The sequence below is a fragment of the Babylonia areolata genome, chromosome 24 (assembly GCF_041734735.1).
Source record: "Babylonia areolata isolate BAREFJ2019XMU chromosome 24, ASM4173473v1, whole genome shotgun sequence".
Lineage (NCBI taxonomy): Eukaryota > Metazoa > Mollusca > Gastropoda > Neogastropoda > Buccinidae > Babylonia > Babylonia areolata.
In genome coordinates, this window is record NC_134899.1 from 25374027 (window position 1) to 25391526 (window position 17500).

The 17500-nt window shown below is 43.8% G+C and overlaps 1 protein-coding gene across 1 annotated transcript in view; it reads left to right on the top strand.

The window, feature by feature from the left end:
• The window catches only part of LOC143298589 (carbonic anhydrase-related protein 10-like), a 50689-nt gene that overhangs the window by 24861 nt on the left and 8328 nt on the right, over positions 1 to 17500 (top strand). Inside the window, exons 3-7 of the mRNA XM_076611470.1 lie at positions 10964 to 11100; positions 14371 to 14562; positions 14714 to 14806; positions 15650 to 15710; positions 17358 to 17500. The exon at positions 17358 to 17500 is cut by the window's right edge and continues 12 nt beyond it. Coding sequence (XP_076467585.1) covers positions 10964 to 11100; positions 14371 to 14562; positions 14714 to 14806; positions 15650 to 15710; positions 17358 to 17500 — 626 coding nt within the window. The remainder of the gene's footprint in view (positions 1 to 10963; positions 11101 to 14370; positions 14563 to 14713; positions 14807 to 15649; positions 15711 to 17357) is intronic.

Consider the following 17500-nt stretch of genomic DNA (forward strand, 5'->3'; position numbering starts at 1 on the left):
CGGTGAGAAGGTGTGGCATTAAGAAATGTTGGCTGGCCTGTGATCGGCTGAAGTTTGGTAAAAATGTTTGCGCTCACACTTTCAGAAGGGGCTGAAACCTATGCATACCATACGCTTCTCTCTCTGTCTCTCTCTGTCTCTCTCTCTATCTCTTTCTCTCTCTCTCTCTATCTCTCTCTCGCTTCTCTCTATTTTCTCTTTCTTCGCTATCACTCTCTTCTGTCTATCTGCCAGTCTTCCTCTCCCATTCTCTCTTCTCCTCTCTCTTCCCCGTCATCTCTCTCTCTCTCTCTCTCTCTCGCTCGCTCCTCTCTATTTTCTCTTTCTTCGCTGTCCCTGTCTCTTCTGTCTATCTACCTGTCTTCTTCTCCCATTCTTTCTTCTCCTCTCTCTACCCCGTCATTTCTCTCTCTTCTCTCTCTCTCGCTCGCTCCTCTCTATTTTCTTTTTTTTCGCTGTCCCTGTCTCTTCTGTCTATCTACATGTCTTCCTCTCCCATTCTTTCTTCTCCTCTCTCTACCCCGTCATTTCTCTCTCTCTCTCGCTTCTCTCTCTGTCTCTCTCTCTCTCTCTCTCTCTCTCTCTCTGTCTCTCTCTCTCTCTCTCTCTCTCTCTCTCTCTCTCTCTCTCGCTTCTCTCTATTTTCTCTTTCTTCGCTGTCCCTGTCTCTTCTGTCTATCTACCTGTCTTCCTCTCCCATTCTCTCTTCTCCTCTCTCTTCCCCGTCATCTCTCTCTCTCTCTCTCTCTCTCTCTCTCTCTCTCTGTGCCCTCTTTCCCCTTGTCCCTCTTTCCCACCCTCTGCTTCCCCTGTCTCTCTTCCCATCACCCTCTTTTTCTCCCACTCTTTGCCTCTCTTTTTTCCCCGTGCCCACCCCTCCTCTCTCTCCCTCTCTTTCTCTCCCGCTCTCTCCCCTCCCCTTTCTCCTTGTCGATCTCTTCTCTCTTTTCTCGTCTCTCTCCCCTTCATCATCTCTCTCCGCCCCACCATCTCACTTTCCTCCCCTTCTGCCTTCTTCCTGTCCACTCCTCTCTCTGTGCGTTCATCTCTGTCCATCTCTCTCTCTGTTCATCTCTGTCCATCTCTCTCTCTCTGTTCATCTCTGTCCATCTCTATCTCCATGTTCATCTCTGTCCACCCTCTCTCTGTTCCTCTCTGTCCATCTCTATCTCCATGTTCATCTCTGTCCACCCTCTCTCTCTGTGTTCATCTCTGTCCATCTCTCTCTCTGTTCATCTCTGTCCATCTCTCTCTCTGTGTTCATCTCTGTCCACCTCTCTCTCTCTCTGTTCATCTCTATCCACCCCTCTCTGCGTGTGTTCATCTCTGTCCATCTCTCTGTGTATGTGTTCATCGCTGTCCACCACTATCTCTGTGTGTTCATCTCTGTCCATCTCTCTCTCTGTGTGTTCATCTCTGTCCATCTGTGTGTGTGTGTGTGTGTGTGTGTGTGTGTGTGTGTGTGTGTGTGTGTGTGTGTGTGTGTGTGTGTGTGTGTGTGTTCATCTCTGTCCACCCCCTCTCTCTCTGTTCATCTCTGTCCACTCTGTGTGTTCATCTCTGTCAATCTCTCTCCGTCCACTCTCTGTGTGTTCATCTCTGTCAATCTGTCTCCGTGTGTTAATCTCTTTCCATCTCTCTGTGTGTGTTCATCTCTGTCCGCCCCTATCTCTGTGTGTTCATCTCTGTCCATCTCTCTCTCTGTGGTCATCTCTGTCTACCCCCCCCCTCTCTCTCTCTCTCTCTCTCTCTCTCTCCGTGTGTTCATCTCTGTCCACCCTCCGTGTGTTCATCTCTGTCCATCTCCCTCTCTTTCTCTCTCCCCGTGTGTTCATCTCTGTCCACCCCTCTCTCCGTGTGTTCATCTCTGTCCATCTCTCTCTGTGTCTGTCTGTCTGTCTGTCTTTCCGTGTGTTCATCTCTGTCCATATCTCTCTCTCTCTCTCTCTCTCTCTCCCTCCGTGTGTTCATCTCTGTCCATCTCTCCCCCCCCCGTGTGTTCATCTCTGTCCATCTCTCTCTCTCTCTCTCTCTCTCTCTCTCTCGCTGTCTCTGTCTCTCTCCCCGTGTGTTCATCTCTGTCCACCCCTCTCTCCGTGTGTTCATCTCTGTCCATCTCTCTCTCTCTCTCTCTCTCTCTCTCTCTCTCTCTCTCTCCGTGTGTTCATCTCTGTCCACCCCCTCTCTCTGTCTGTGTTAATCTCTGTCCATCTCTCTCTGTGTAAGTGTTCATCTCTGTCCACCCCTCTCTCTCTCTGTTCATCTCTGTCCATCATTCTGTGTGTGTGTGTGTGTGTGTGTGTGTGTGTGTGTGTGTGTGTGTGTGTGTGTGTGTGTGTGTGTGTTCCTCTCTGTCCATTTCTCTCTCTGTGTTAATCTCTGTCCATCTCTCTCTGTGTTCATCTCTGTCCATCTCTCTGTCTGTGTCTGTGTGTCTGTGTCTGTCTGTCTCTCAGGGACACAAAACGTCAGCACTGTATGTCGCAAAGCTCACAGGAGGGAAAAGTTAACAGGGTTTATCAATGCTGACTTAATAAACAACCCTGGCTGGAACCATTCCGCTGTTCCGCTACCTCTGTGTGGTTATGAGGTGAGTCTCTCTCTCTCTCTCTCTCTCTCTCTCTCTCTCTCTCTCTCTCTCTCTCTCTCTCTCTCTCTTCTATCTTCCCCCGCACCAACCCCATCTCTCTTTCAGCCCCCTTGCCGACATTTGTGAGGTCTAGTAAAAACATTACCGCGTAACCTTTAACGAGATATTGAAAGGCAAATATGGTTTGGACTGGGTGATCAGTTCATGTATTTGTAGTTATGTGTTGTTTATCTTTTAAGAGAGATTTCTTGCTGTTGTACTCGTTAACTTATTATCGTTTGTGCATGAAGAGATACCAATTTTAGATTGTCAGTAATTTAGAAAAAATAAAATCAATTCATACTACGAACATCAAAATTAAATGGACTATGGTTTTTAGACAAAAAAACACAACAACCACAAACAACAACAAAACAAAAACAAAACCAAAACCACACAAAAACCAACAACAACAACAAAAACAAAACAAAACAAAAACAAAACAAAACAAACAAAAACAAAAACAAAAACAAACAAACAAATCAACAACAACAACAAAACAAACAATGAAACAAAAAGATATTAATTAACTGGGCATCTTCAACAAACTGTAAAAAAATGTGTTGTGTGGTGTCAGTTTTAATACCTGTTATATTTATATCTTTCAGGATCATGATTGCTGAATATATATGCAAACAATTATTCTAAATAAGTATGAAGAGAGCGGGTCACCCTGTCTAGAGCCCCTTTCTATCAAAAAAACAAATATGAAATATGACCATTGACGATAACCGTCAATTTTATACTTTTATTAAACGTTTGTATCCATCTGTATAGAACGTTGCCAGAACCACACGCACTGAAAGTGCTATGTAGATATTTCCAGTTAAGGAAGTCAAAAGCTTTCTCAAAGTCTGAGGAAAGCAAACGTCCAGGTAAATTCTAAACAGCTAACAGGGTCATAATGCAGTCTGGTATTGTCTCCAAGAGGTGTTTGCAAGAATCTAGTTTGATCATCACCAATTAATTTTGAAATATCCTCTTAATTCTGTTCAAACACACAGAGAGACAGAGACATAGCTAGAGAGACAGAGAAAAAAAATCGAAAGATAGATAGACAGACAGACAGAGAGAGAAAGACAGGGGGGTGGGGGTTGGGGGGCGGAAGAGAAGACAGGCAAACAGGTTTACAAAGAAACGGTCGCCTGCGAACTTTTGACAAAGACGACCAGCAAGTCACAGTACAAACAAGAAAAAGAAATGGAAAGAGGTTTTCTGTGGGTCTGCCAAAGCTTGGGGCTACTTCCTGCTGAAAAGCACGCACCATGCTGCAGCTGGAAGGAATGCCTACACATCAAGAGTTGCACTCTCTCTCTTCCTTGTCAGGTCAGACTTCACCAGGCCTATGTCCGGTGTGCAGTTGAGGGCAATTGTCCGGCCCGGAAACTTAAAAAAAAATCCTTAGACACCGTGTTATGTTCCTGTGTGCCTTTCTCCTGACAACCACCCCACCCCCCCAACCCCGTTCCCGTTCAGGCTGTCAAGGGGCCTGGTGGTGGGTCGGGGTGGGAGCTTTTGCCTGCATAAATATTTCTGACTTTGCTTACTTGTATCGTATTTCTCTTTTTGTCACAACAGATTTCTCTGTGTGAAATTCGGGCTGCTCTCCCTAGGGAGAGCGCGTCGCTACACTTCAGCGCCACCCATTTTTTTTTTTTTTGCATTTTTTCCTGCGTGCAGTTTTATTTGTTTTTCCTATCGAAGTGGATTTTTTTTAACAGAATTTTGCCAGGAACAACCCTTTTGTTGCCGTGGGTTCTTTTACGTGCGCTAAGTGCATGCTGATCACAGGGCCTCGATTTATCGTCTCATTCGAATGACTAGCGTCCAGACTACCACTCAATGTCTAGTGGAGGGGGAGAAAATATCGCCGGCTGAGCCCTGATTCGAACCAGCGCGCTCAGATTCTCTCGCTTCCAAGGCGGACGCGTTACCTCTAGGCCATCACATCATGTCTGAGTTCGTTTCGGTTGATATGAAGATATTTTTGACTTCCTTTTTTTTGTTTTGTTTCGTTGTTTTCCCATATCTATCTATCTATCTCACTTCATTTACTTTCCTCCTTTTCCATTGTGTGGCAACCTTGTCAACATAGCAATGTGGTGGACCATGTGTCCATTGTGTTGCAAGCTTGTCAACATAGCAATGTGGTGGACCATGTGTCCATTGTGTTGCAACCTTGTCAACATAGCAATGTGGTGGACCATGTGTCCATTGTGTGGCAACCTTGTCAACATAGCAATGTGGTGGACCATGTGTCCATTGTGTTGCAAGCTTGTCAACACATTATATATATTAAAACCATGGGTTCATTGTATGGCAAGATTTTCAACATAGCAATATAGTTCACCTTGTGTGCAATGTGTGGCAAGATTTTCAACATAGCAATATAGTTGACAATGTGTCTATTATTTAGTAAGATTGTCAATACAGTAGAACAGCAAACCAATTAGTGAAAGTCGTCTTCATTTCATTTCTCATTTCCCTTCAAGCACCTGCTGCCATTGGCTGATTGCAACGATAGCAAACACAGCCACGTAAAGTATTATCACTTTTTTATATCTTTCATGTCGATTTTTTTGCGCTATACAAACACATCTGTCGCCACAAAAGCAAATTTTCATTTCCTGTGTAGGTCTCACAACGCCGCTCACTCAGCTGGAGCAAAACGGAAAAAAAAAGTGCCAATGCATAGATAATGATGATACTGTTGATGATAAGAACAGTTATCATGACAACTACAATAACAATAACAACGACAACAACAGCAATAATCATCATCATCGTCGTCTTCGTCGTTTTTGACGTTGTCACTATCATCTCATCGCCATCACCAAAGAATTTTCGAAAAATTAGAACCACCATAAACTTGTGTAAGAGCACCTCGCCTATGTGGACATAGTAATGGATGAACAGCCTTTTATTTACTTATTCTTAATTCATGTTGGATACGTCTTAACTTGTTTGTCTGTGTCCTCGGTTAACGGTCTTTCTTAGTGAAGCCAACATATTTTTTTTAGATTCATTTGTCGTTAGACATCGCCCATGTGACTGTGGTTAAAGAAGGACGCATAATGATCTTGTTAGAGAGAGAGAGAGAAAGAGAGAGAGAGAGAGGAATAAGATTTTAGGTGTGCCCTATTCTTCCTCTCTGTCCTTACTAGTCTTTCAACAACTATTAAACACCTATTACTACTACCACTGCCACTGCTCCTACAACAACTACAACGACCACGATTACTACAACACACCGTGACTTTACAGCGGCATTAGGAGTGTTACATGAATTCTGGCAGACACTTTTAACACTTGAAATTAATATACAAACAATTGATAATATTTAATAGAAACAACAACAGCAGCAGCAGCAGCAACAACAACAAACATACAATGAGAACACAGATCCACGGCATAAACATCTATGAATTTCCCATTCGTTTCGAACACAAAAGGGACATAATACAATGAACTTGAATGAAGTGAAACTTATTTCACCCGATCATTCTGCCCCACCCTTCCCCATTCCCTCCCCATCACCGCCCCCGTCCCTCTTCCCTCCAAAGTATGTATGCCTATGAACCAAGCACATTAAACCGAGTCTGATTCTCTATATCTCCGTGTCTCTGTCTCTCTATGTCTGTCCTATTCTTGCAACAAACAGTGGAGTGAGACAACTAAGACTTGTCGACCGACGATGGGGTAACACAAGCAAACTGCCTGAGAACATGAAGCATGCAGCGCTTTGAATGTCTCATGCATGCAGCCATGGGAAAGCAGTTTAGTATGTTTCCTTTCTCTCCCCTCTATAGGGAGACCTCCTCTAGGAGAAAACTGACCACACACGCATCTACCCAGCATGGTCTCCCCTTCCTCTACTCTGTCTCTCTGCCTTTCTCACCCTATGCGTTCTTTTTCGAGAACTGAGGTCGAAACGAATGAACAGACAGTGAGGTATGCTGAGACATTGCCAGCATGGCGTCTAATACGGTCGTCTGGGCTGTAAGTAAAATTAATTGGAACAGCTGGAAAGGGACGTGATCGAATCAGTTTCTTCAGCTTCGGATCAGTCTTTATTATCGAAAATAAAAGTAGCGCCACCCGAACTCTTGTTCATTCCAGTTCCGATCCCACTCCAACAATACAGATATAGCTGCAGAGAGATAAATACACAAACACACCCATTCACATACTCAAAACACACACACACACCACACACACACACGCGCGCGTGCACACCCACACACCCACAGAAACACACTCGTACACACACAAAACCTCCACCCCCCCACCCCACACACACATACAAACCACACACACACACACACACACACACACACACACACACACACACACACACACACACACACACAGAGGAAAACTTAAACACGCTTGACTGCAGCCAGGAGGCTGGTATGTAACTAGTTTCGCGTGACCGCTCTGCTTGAAGATGAGTCTATCAAGAGCCTGGCTGACCATGCATGCCAGTTTCATTTCCGGTGACAAGCTGATGACAAGATGATGTCTATGCACGTGGGTTATCGGAGATAAGGCTTGTCATACGGATTTAAAAATGATGAAAAAGAAGGTGCAGAAAGAGTTTCTTAGTGAGTGTATTCAATTTTGTGGGTGTACACGTATGAGTTTCGTTGCAACAGGAGTGATATATATCCATCGATGAGTCATTAAGATTTGTCGTTGTATGTGCGTGAGTTTCGTTGCAACAGGCACGATATATTCCTTGATGAACCACTACATTTTGTCTTTGTATATGTAAGAATTTCATTACAACAGGTGGGATATATTCCGCGGCGAGCTATTAATTTTTGTCGTACAAGTATGAGACGGGATTTTTTTCCTCGATGGGCTATCAAAATTAGTTGAAGATATATAAATTTAGTTACAACAGGCGCGATATATTCCTCGCTGAATTTCTACATTTTGTCTTCAAACACGAAAAAGTTTTGTTACAATAGGCGGGATATATTCTTCGATGAGCATTTAAATTTTGTTGTTGAACGTGTTGAGTTTCGTCACATCAGACGGGATGTATTCCTCGATGGCCCATTGAAGTTAGCTGAACATGTAGCCTATGAGTTTCATAACAACAGGCGCAATTTATTCCTCGGTGAATTACTACATTTTGTCTTTATACACATCAGGGTTTCGTTACAACAGTCGGGATATATTCCTCGATGAGCGATTAAAATTCATTGTTGAACATGTATGAATTTCGTTATAACAGACATGAAGAATTCCTCGGTAATTTATTAAATTTTGTCGTTGTACATATATGAGTTTCGTTACAACAGGCACGATATATACCTCGGTGAGTTATCAAAATTTGTCGTTGTGCATGTCTGAGTTTTGTTATTTCGTAACAACAGGCGCGATATCTTCCTCAGGAGAGGGAAGGGGGTGAGCACGTGCGGATGAGAGGGTTGGGGGGGGGGTGGGGGGGGGGGGGTGTGTGACGGGGTTGGGGGGTACGGGTGGAAGCGGTGGCTCGTGAGCTGCAGGCAACACGAACTGTACAGTCACGGTTTATTTTTCCAAAGCTGCTATCAATATCTATTTATTGATCTGTCTGTCTGTCTGCCTGTCCATCTACTATCTATCTATATTTGCTCGTAAGAATGCTTTTTTCGCAATAACTAAGAAAACAAAACAAACAAAACAAAAATACAAAAAAACAACAACAAAAAACAAACAATCAACAACAATCTGTGAAAAAATCGAAAAAGTTGAAACATTAATTTTCACATTACTCACTGAATGAGAGTCATCATCGAAATAATCATTGTATATATTTAGATTTGTCTTTCACATTGCATTAACCTTAACAAATGACCCGAAGAGATAAACGGTTCCTTACAAAAAGCACTTTCCCGTCAGAGAAATATTGAATTACGTTCTCATTTATGCCTTTGGTCTTTTGAGGGGGTGACTTGCAGAGAGGGAGGGAAGGAGAGGGGGGGTTGTTGAGAGATTTTTTTCAACACTGTTTGCTTCTATGTGAGCAGTGCAGGGGACAAGAATCTGTATACTTACTTGGACGTTAGTTTGTTCAAAATAGCTCAGCCGTCGTTAGAAATGAAAAACTGTCTGTGCCTGTGTCTGTATCTGTCTCTCCCCATCTCAGTCCTTCATTTATTTTGTATAAAGGCCTACGGGCGATAAACAATAAGCAGCCAGCATTCAGTGTCACCCCTACCCCTTCTCCCTTCCGTCTCTCCCACTCCAATAGCTCTCTCTGTCTCTCTCACTCTCTCTGTATTTCTGTCCCTGTCTGTATGTCTCTCTCTGTCTGTCTCTATTTCTCTGTTTCAGCCAGCTAATGCCACATACCCAACCACAGCTCTCCACCAAACACAACATTCGTCATACAGGCTGAGAGGGAAAATCTGTTCATGCTTCGGGAATCCATCGCGCTTTTGCACAGTGATGCGAGAGAATGAGCGTGTGCGTCATCGCATATGTCTTTCTGGTTTGGTTTGCTTTCCTTCTTTCATTTATTTATTTATTTTTTTATCTGCCTGCTTACACTGAGCTGTTTGACTTTTCTTGCAAGATGGACAACATGTGGACAGCGGGGATCTGTCCTGTCTTGATTAAAACACGCTGACGTTCAGGAAAGGGACGGAAGGTGTATGTGTGTGTGCATCATCGTGGAAGATTTTCATTTCATTTCGATTTGCTGTGTTTGAGTATTTGTTTGTTTGTTCGTTCGTTTGTTTGTTTCTTTGTTCGTTTATATAAGTATATATATATATATATATATATATATATATTTATTAAGAGAGAGAGAGATACAGAGAGATACAATGAATAGTGAAAGAGAGGGAGGTGGATGGGAGCTCAGGGGGAATTAAATACTGACTGTTATACTATAGTATATTTATTTATTTATTTATTTATTCATTCGTTTAATTATCTATTTGCATATTTTGCTATTTATTTGCTTATTTCTGTTGTTTCTTTTGCTGCCTGACTTGAATCGTTTGGTCACAGCCTTCCCTTACCACCCCCACCCCTTTTTGTGCATAATACGCTTCTTTCGCTTCTTGCCGTTGGTTTACTCTTCTTTGAACGGGAACAGACTGAACGGCAATTCACTGACATGCTGGAACCTGAACGGGAACAGACTGGACGACGCTGACATGTTGTTTTTGTTGTTGTTTTTTTAAATACCTGTTGCATTTCTTGATTTAATCAACTGACATGATCTATTTTAATTTTTCTCTCTCGCCTATATTTCAAATTATATGCATATGTTTGTGTGGGGATGTTTGAGTGAATGTTTTTAGTGCTATTGTAAAGAGCATAGAGCTTCAAGAATATGCGCTATAGCAAGAAGTCTGAATAAATAAATAAATAAAACATGCCCCAACCTGAACGGGAACAGACCGGATGACACTGACATGCTCCAACCTGAACGGGAACAGACTGGATGAAATTTACTGACATGCACCAAGCTGAACGGGAACAGACCGGACGACACTGACATACCCACACCTGAACGGGAACAGTTGGAAGACACTGACATACCCAAACCTGAACGGGAACAGACCGGACGACACTGACAATACCCAAACCTGAACGGGAACAGACTGGACGACACTGACATACCCCAACCTGAACGGGAACATACTGGACGACACTGACAATACCATACCCTGAACGCGAACAGACTGGACGAGACTGACACACCCATACCTGAACGGGAACAGACCGGCCGACATTGACATGCCCCAACCTGAACGGGAACAGACCAGACGACACTGACAATACCCTAACCTGAACGCGAACAGACTGGACGAGACGGACACACCCATACCTGAACGGGAACAGACAAGACGACACTGACATGCCCCAACCTGAACGGGAACAAAACGGACGACACTGACAATACCCAAACCTGAACGAGAACAGACTGGACGACACTGACATGCCCCAAACCTGAACGGGAACAGACCAGACGAGACTGACATACCCCAACCTGAATGGGAACAGACCGGACGAGACTGACATACCCAAACCTGAACGGGAACAGACCGGACGAGACTGACAATACCCTAACCTAAACGCGAACAGACTTTACGAGACTGACACACCCAAACCTGAACGGGAACAGACCGGACGAGACTGACATACCCAAACCTGAACGGGAAAAGATCGGACGAGACTGACATGCCCCAACCTGAACGGGAACAGACTGGACAAGACTGCCACACCCATACCTGAACGGGAACTGGCCGGACGACACTGACATGCCCCAAACCTGAACGGGAACAGACCAGACGACACTGACATGCCCCAACGTGTTCGCTGTTACAGGGCCAGACTATTGGGGCCTGGTGAACACCCAGTGGGGACTGTGCAGCAAAGGGAGGTTCCAGTCCCCAGTGGACATCAACCCCCGGACTCTGCTCTACGACCCCAACCTCCGGCCCCTCCGACTCGACACGCACCGTGTGAGCAGCAGCCGACATGATGCATGAATTGTGTGTTGTACTGTGTGTGTCTATAGGGTCATGTGGTTCGCTTGGTGCATTTTTTTCCGTGGTGGGTATAAGAGTAACTTTTGATGTGAAGTAGAAAATTATGTGATTTGTGAAGCACTTGGAGCAGTTTTTGTGATAAAGCGCTATATAAGGATATGTTATGATAATGATGATGATGATGATGATCATGATGATATGTGTGTTGATGATGATGATGATGATGATGGACAGTTTCGCGATTAAGCTTGGCATAGTTTGCAGTCTAAAAATGGGTATGTTATTGTTGATGATGATGATGCACCTGGAGCAGTTTTCGTGATAAAGCGCTATATAAGGATATGTTATGATGATGATGACGATGCTGATGATCATGATAATCATGTTGATGATGATGATGATGATGATAAATATTCGGTTGTAGCTTGGGTGCTGGGTTGGCAGTCTAACAAAAATGGGTATGATTTACTGTCAGAGCCAGTTCATGGCGTTGTATCAGACTGGGGCTCACTGAGATGTCGGCAAAAGCTCGCACTTAATACCACTGATTTAATCCAATGCCATGTTCACAGCACTTTCGATAATGAGTGTTAACTTTTCGGTATGTATTGTGTTGTGTTGTCTCATAGTTGATTGTTTTATACTGCGCTGCTCTGCGTTATGTTGCGTTGTGTTGTGTCATGTCATTTGTTTCATTTTTTTCTGGTCACAACGGATTTCTGTTTGTGAAATTCGGGCTGGTCTTCCCGGGGAGTGTCCGTTACTACATTTTTATTTCCTCTTTTTTTCAGCAAACATATTTCTTTTGCAATCAAAGAGGATTTTCTATAAAAAAAAAAAAATTACGAAAGACATAACTCTTTTGTTGCCGTGGGTTCTTTCAGTGCACTAAACGCATGCTGAACGTGGGACTTCGGTTAATCGTATCATCCGAAAAAACAACTTAGCACCCAGATTACCACTGAAGTTCCAGTGAAGGGGAGGGCGGGGGTGAGGTGTGTGTGTGTGTGTGTGTGTGTGTGTGTGTGTGTGTGTGTGTGTGTGTGTGTGTGTGTGTGTGTGTGTGTGTGTGTGTGTGTGTGTGTGTGTGTGTGTGTGTGTGTGGAGGTTATCATTCCGGTCCGTGTGTGAATGGAACTTCGGACCTTCGTTTCCTCATCTGGCGCTTTATCCATCGGGCCACAAGTCTAGAAATTTACCTCTGTGTTAGGTTCACAGACAAGGTGGTATGGTTTCAGAGCCTGTGTCATATTATATGCGGCTGAATCAAGTTGCCAGTGTGAATGATTAAGAATTCCACAGACAGAATGTTACGTTCATATCATGGATAATAACTTTCGAGCCTTTGTGTTAACCAAACAGCCAAAATGCAAATATAAGAAATTTAGTCATAGCATAGTTTACAATGTTCAGTTCGATTTCACAGACTGAATCCAGACTTGTTGAAGTGTGAGCTGATTTCACAACGATAACAATCACACTGTTGTCTGACTGCACGCTTCACAACCTAGGCCCCCTTCACAGTGTAACTGCTGTCTCTACAGTCCACATGTCCACATCACAGCTCCAGTGCTAATTCCATGACCTAAATGCTAACCCACAGCACGAAAATAGCACCGGATGATCGAAGATTCATTTACAAGTCTTACGGATCGACATTCTTAGAAATGTGGACACGACTGTAAACATGGAACCAGTTAAAGGCAGGAGTGTCAAAGAAAAACAATAAACAGCGTGTTCGTGAAGTTTTATGATGCCGCGGCACGAATCAATGTTTCCAAAAACTCGGTGTGTCAACAACCCAATATTTCTTTTGAGTTTGTTTGTTTGTTTGTTTATCATTTTCTTTTTCAGTTCGTGAAAACATAAACGCGTGCGAACATAGATCAGAAGGAAATATAAATCAACAAGAACAGGGCTCAGCCAACTTGTTATCAACATTCATGACGGAAGTTCATATTTATCCGAGCACACTACATTGAAGTTCTAGCTTCTCGGTTGCTCCTGCCAAAGTACTGGATTAATTCCAAGGGAAAAGTGGATGAGTACATGTTTGTTTCAACCACCTTGAGGCAGATTCAGCGGTCGAAGGAAAGACAATGACTTACCGGGGATAGGCACTGAACACCTGATCGTACCAGGAAACACAGGACTTTCAAACATCGTGTCGACACGACAACACGGTTTTTTGGGGGACAAGTTTGGCAATTCAGCATTGTCCGTTGAATACAGCATGGGGACAAATTCTGTCAGTCCGTTCTGTTTGACAGCTGTAGTCGGAATGTCCTGTCTTGCAGCCAAGAGGCATACAGACAGACAAGGCCTTCAAACTGCGATGTGGAAAGCAGTCATGCTGCCAGTCGGAACGAATATTTTTGTGGTTGAGTAAAGGGCGGTAATTTCACGCTTGGCGGCGTTTGCTGACCTTTTTCCGCTCGGCTGGTCGGTCCTTCCAGTCCCCATATTCACTTACTGATTGGGCTTCCCAAAGTCTCCTTTTAGACCCAAACTTCTCGCATAATCCCCTCCCCCCCAACCACCCTCTGTCTTTCTCCCTCTCTTTCTCCACCTCGGTTCTAAAGGAAGTGTAAAAAAAAATCTACCAATTCGTTTTGCAACAGTGGAAAGGTGTTGATCGGACGGAAAAGTTTGAAATTGGATCCAGTTCTGCTCACATCGGATTCAGTCAGCTCACTGGGGACAATTTTCTTGTCCCCCCCCCTCTCTTTCTCCATCCACACACACACACACCCATCCACCTACCCCCCAAACAAAAATCTAATAGGTCGTTCAGATACTGCTGCAATGTTCTTGGCTGGGAGCTGCATAACCGAGTCCTGACACCGAGGCAAGTCGTGTGTTTAACCCAGCAATTTTGAGCATGTTGCTTCTTCGTTACATGATTTGTTTAATCTTTCACCTCTACCCTCAGGTGATTTGGTACTTGTCTCGAATCACACCATACCATCCGGGCTGTACTCTATCTATCTATCTATCTATATTTCAGGTTATTAGTCTATTTTTCTGTCTCCAGTAGCTTGTTTGTATGCAAGTGTTGATTTGTGATAATTGGATCATCTAGACGAATGTACGCAGGTATGAGTTATCAAACACACACACACACACACACACACACACACACACACACACACACACACACACACACACACACACACACACACACACCGCCCCTTCTGCCCCTGTGACCACAAACTGATAATTATACCCCTGTATTCTCGCCAGGTAGATGGTCACCTGATGAACACGGGCAATGACATCACCTTCCAGATGGACGCCGCCTTTGATCCCCCCTTCCTGCTGGCCGGGGGGCCGCTGGCCTACACCTACCGTGTGCACCGCATCAAGCTGCACTTTGGCCGCGTGGACCAGATCGGATCCGAACACACCGTGGGAGGCCGACCCTTCTCCATGGAGGTATGGGTCTCTGTGTGTGTGGAGTCGGGCCCTTAACCGCTGGGCCACAGGAGGTGAGTGTCCTCTTGGTGACCAAATACTGATGAAAAAAAAAGAAGAAAAAAAGCGCGTGAGGTACTGAAGACATTACTTTCCCCTCTTGCCTTTGCAGGTTCAGCTGCTGGCGTACAACATCATCTATGACAGCTATGATGAGGCTGCTGGCCACGCTCACGGCTTAACGTCTGTTGCTGTCTTCGGGGTGGTGAGAAAAGTGTTGATTTGTTCATTTGTTTGTTTGTTTATTCATTTATTTCACTTATTTATTCATTCATTCATTTAGGTATTTGTTTTTCTGTTGTTGTTTTTTTCATTCAGTCAATTAATTAACAGGTTTATTTTTGCCTTACTTTTCTCACTTTTTCTTTCTTTCTTCCGTTCTTTCTTCTTTTTTTTCTTTCTTAAGTCTTTCCTTTCTTCTTCTTTCTTCCTGTCAATCCCCCCCTCCCCTTTCTCCTTTTCTTTATGTCTTCCACTGTTTACTTGCCTGTTAGTTTTAAGCTGTCTTTACTGAACACAATTACATGTCTACAGCACGCGCACGGATATGCCTGAAGATCTAACTTGCACGCACGCACGTGCGCATGCACACACACACATACGCACACACGCACGCATACACACACACACGAACTTATGCATGTACGCACGCATGAACGCATGCACACACACACACACACACACACACACACACACACACACACACACACACAACACACACGTACACACACGCACGCACGCATCCACAATCTTATGCATGTACCCACGCATCAACGCGTGCACACAAACACACACGCACACACACACACACACACACACACACACAACACATACACACACACGAACTTATGCATGTGCGCACGCATCAACGCGTGCACACACACACACGCACACACACACACACGCACACACACACACACACATACACACACACACGCGCGCGCGCGCGCGCACGTATTCAAACAAACACGAGATGGGCAGTGGGAAAAGACACTGTTGGGAATTGGGATGACAGACAATTGAATCACATGACTCACCCTGATGTCAGCTGCAGCTTCAAAAACACCTGCCTCCACCGACAGAGGCATTACGTCATGACAAAGAAGGAAGTATACAGACATGTATCTACATACATTCACACTCGGGTAAACCAGCACACTGCAGTAAACATAACACGCATGGCACACACACACACACACACACATGCGCGGGCATGCACGCACACACACACACACGCGCGCGTGCGCACGCATACACATACACACCCCCCCCCCCACACCGTGACAGAACGAAAAAGAGAGAGACAGAGAAACAGAGAGACAGAGGGAGACAAAGATAAAGAAAGTGAATGTGACAGAGAGAGAGAGAGAGAGAGAGAGAGAGAGAGAGAGAGAGAGAGAGAGAGAGAGAGAGAGAGAGAGGAGTCATCGATTTGTAGTTGGCGTTCACGCGAATCACAGTGTAGCATTGGTATTTCTGCAGAGCTTGTCTCTGCTGGTCACACTCCTGATGCAAGGAGTGTGAGCGGAACCGGTTACTGTTTGGAATGAAGTACCTGCATGTCTCGACCGTTATGTTGTGACTGACAGACAGACACACAGATACAGACAGACACAGACAATGAGAGTGGAAGGGAGGAAAGGAGGGAGGGAACGAGAGAGAGAGAGAGAGAGAGAGAGAGAGAGAGAGAGAGAAGACGGGCAAACAGGTTTATAAAGTAACGGTCCTCTTGCGACTTTCGACAATGACTACTAGCAAGTCACAGTATAAAAAAGAAGAAAAAAAAGGGGAAAGACGTTTTGAAAGAGGTTTTCTATGGGACTGCCAAAGCTTGAAACACTGACACAGAACTTATTATTATTATTATTGGCAAATAGGGTTTTACACGTCTACTGCCAAGTGGGGGTAATTCAGCTTGTATTAGCGACAAATAAAAAGAAAGCGAAGAACGATAAAGGAAAATAACAAACAGCTTAAGCACATCTTAAAAACATAAACATTCGCACATTCTGACACATGACATTGCATGGATAAATATTCCATACTACTCATTATGACAGTCAAATGGATATATATATATATATATATATATATATATATATATATATATATATAGAGAGAGAGAGAGAGAGAGAGAGAGAGAATAATCTATCACGATCGCCACCTTCCAGATCGGAGAAGATACCAATGAAGAATTTCACACCTTGGTTCAAGCCACATCTCAGATACCTCACGCAGGTCAGTCTCTTCTGATGCTTTGTTTTTACTTGATCTGTTTTGTTCTTGTGTCTTGATTTCAGGTGTCCATAGAATTAATGTTTCTAAGACCGTTTCGTGTTTTACATATTCTCTGTCGAAAATACACAGGATATTTTGCTTTATCTGCTTTGGATTGTTTTGATATTTATTATTTACAAAACAGAAAAAAGGGAAGAAAAAAAGAAAAAAGAAAAAAGAAAAGAAAAAAAAGTCTTCATTAGATTACCATCGACATTCACGAACCATTCTGTTCGTTGTTGGATTTTGTCCATTGTTTCTGTGTATTTTTGTTTTAAAATGAAACTGAAGATAGAATTCAATGACTTCTACACCAGACGGAAAGACTTCTGCACTTAAATGTAATCATAAAAATAGTCATGTTGATTGAAATCTGAATCCATCTTATGTAACATCAGATAGTAGATACTGAAAGAAAGAAAGATAGATAGATAGAAAGAGTGGGAATCAATCAAATCAGTGACTGCCGTCTTGTGCAGGAAGTGTTTTGTCCATCTCTGGTCTGTCTATCCCCAATCTCCTGCCAGACACCAAGAACTACATGACCTACGATGGGTCCCTGACACAGCCTGCTTGTTACGAAACAGTGACATGGATCATCATCAACAAACCTTTATATGTC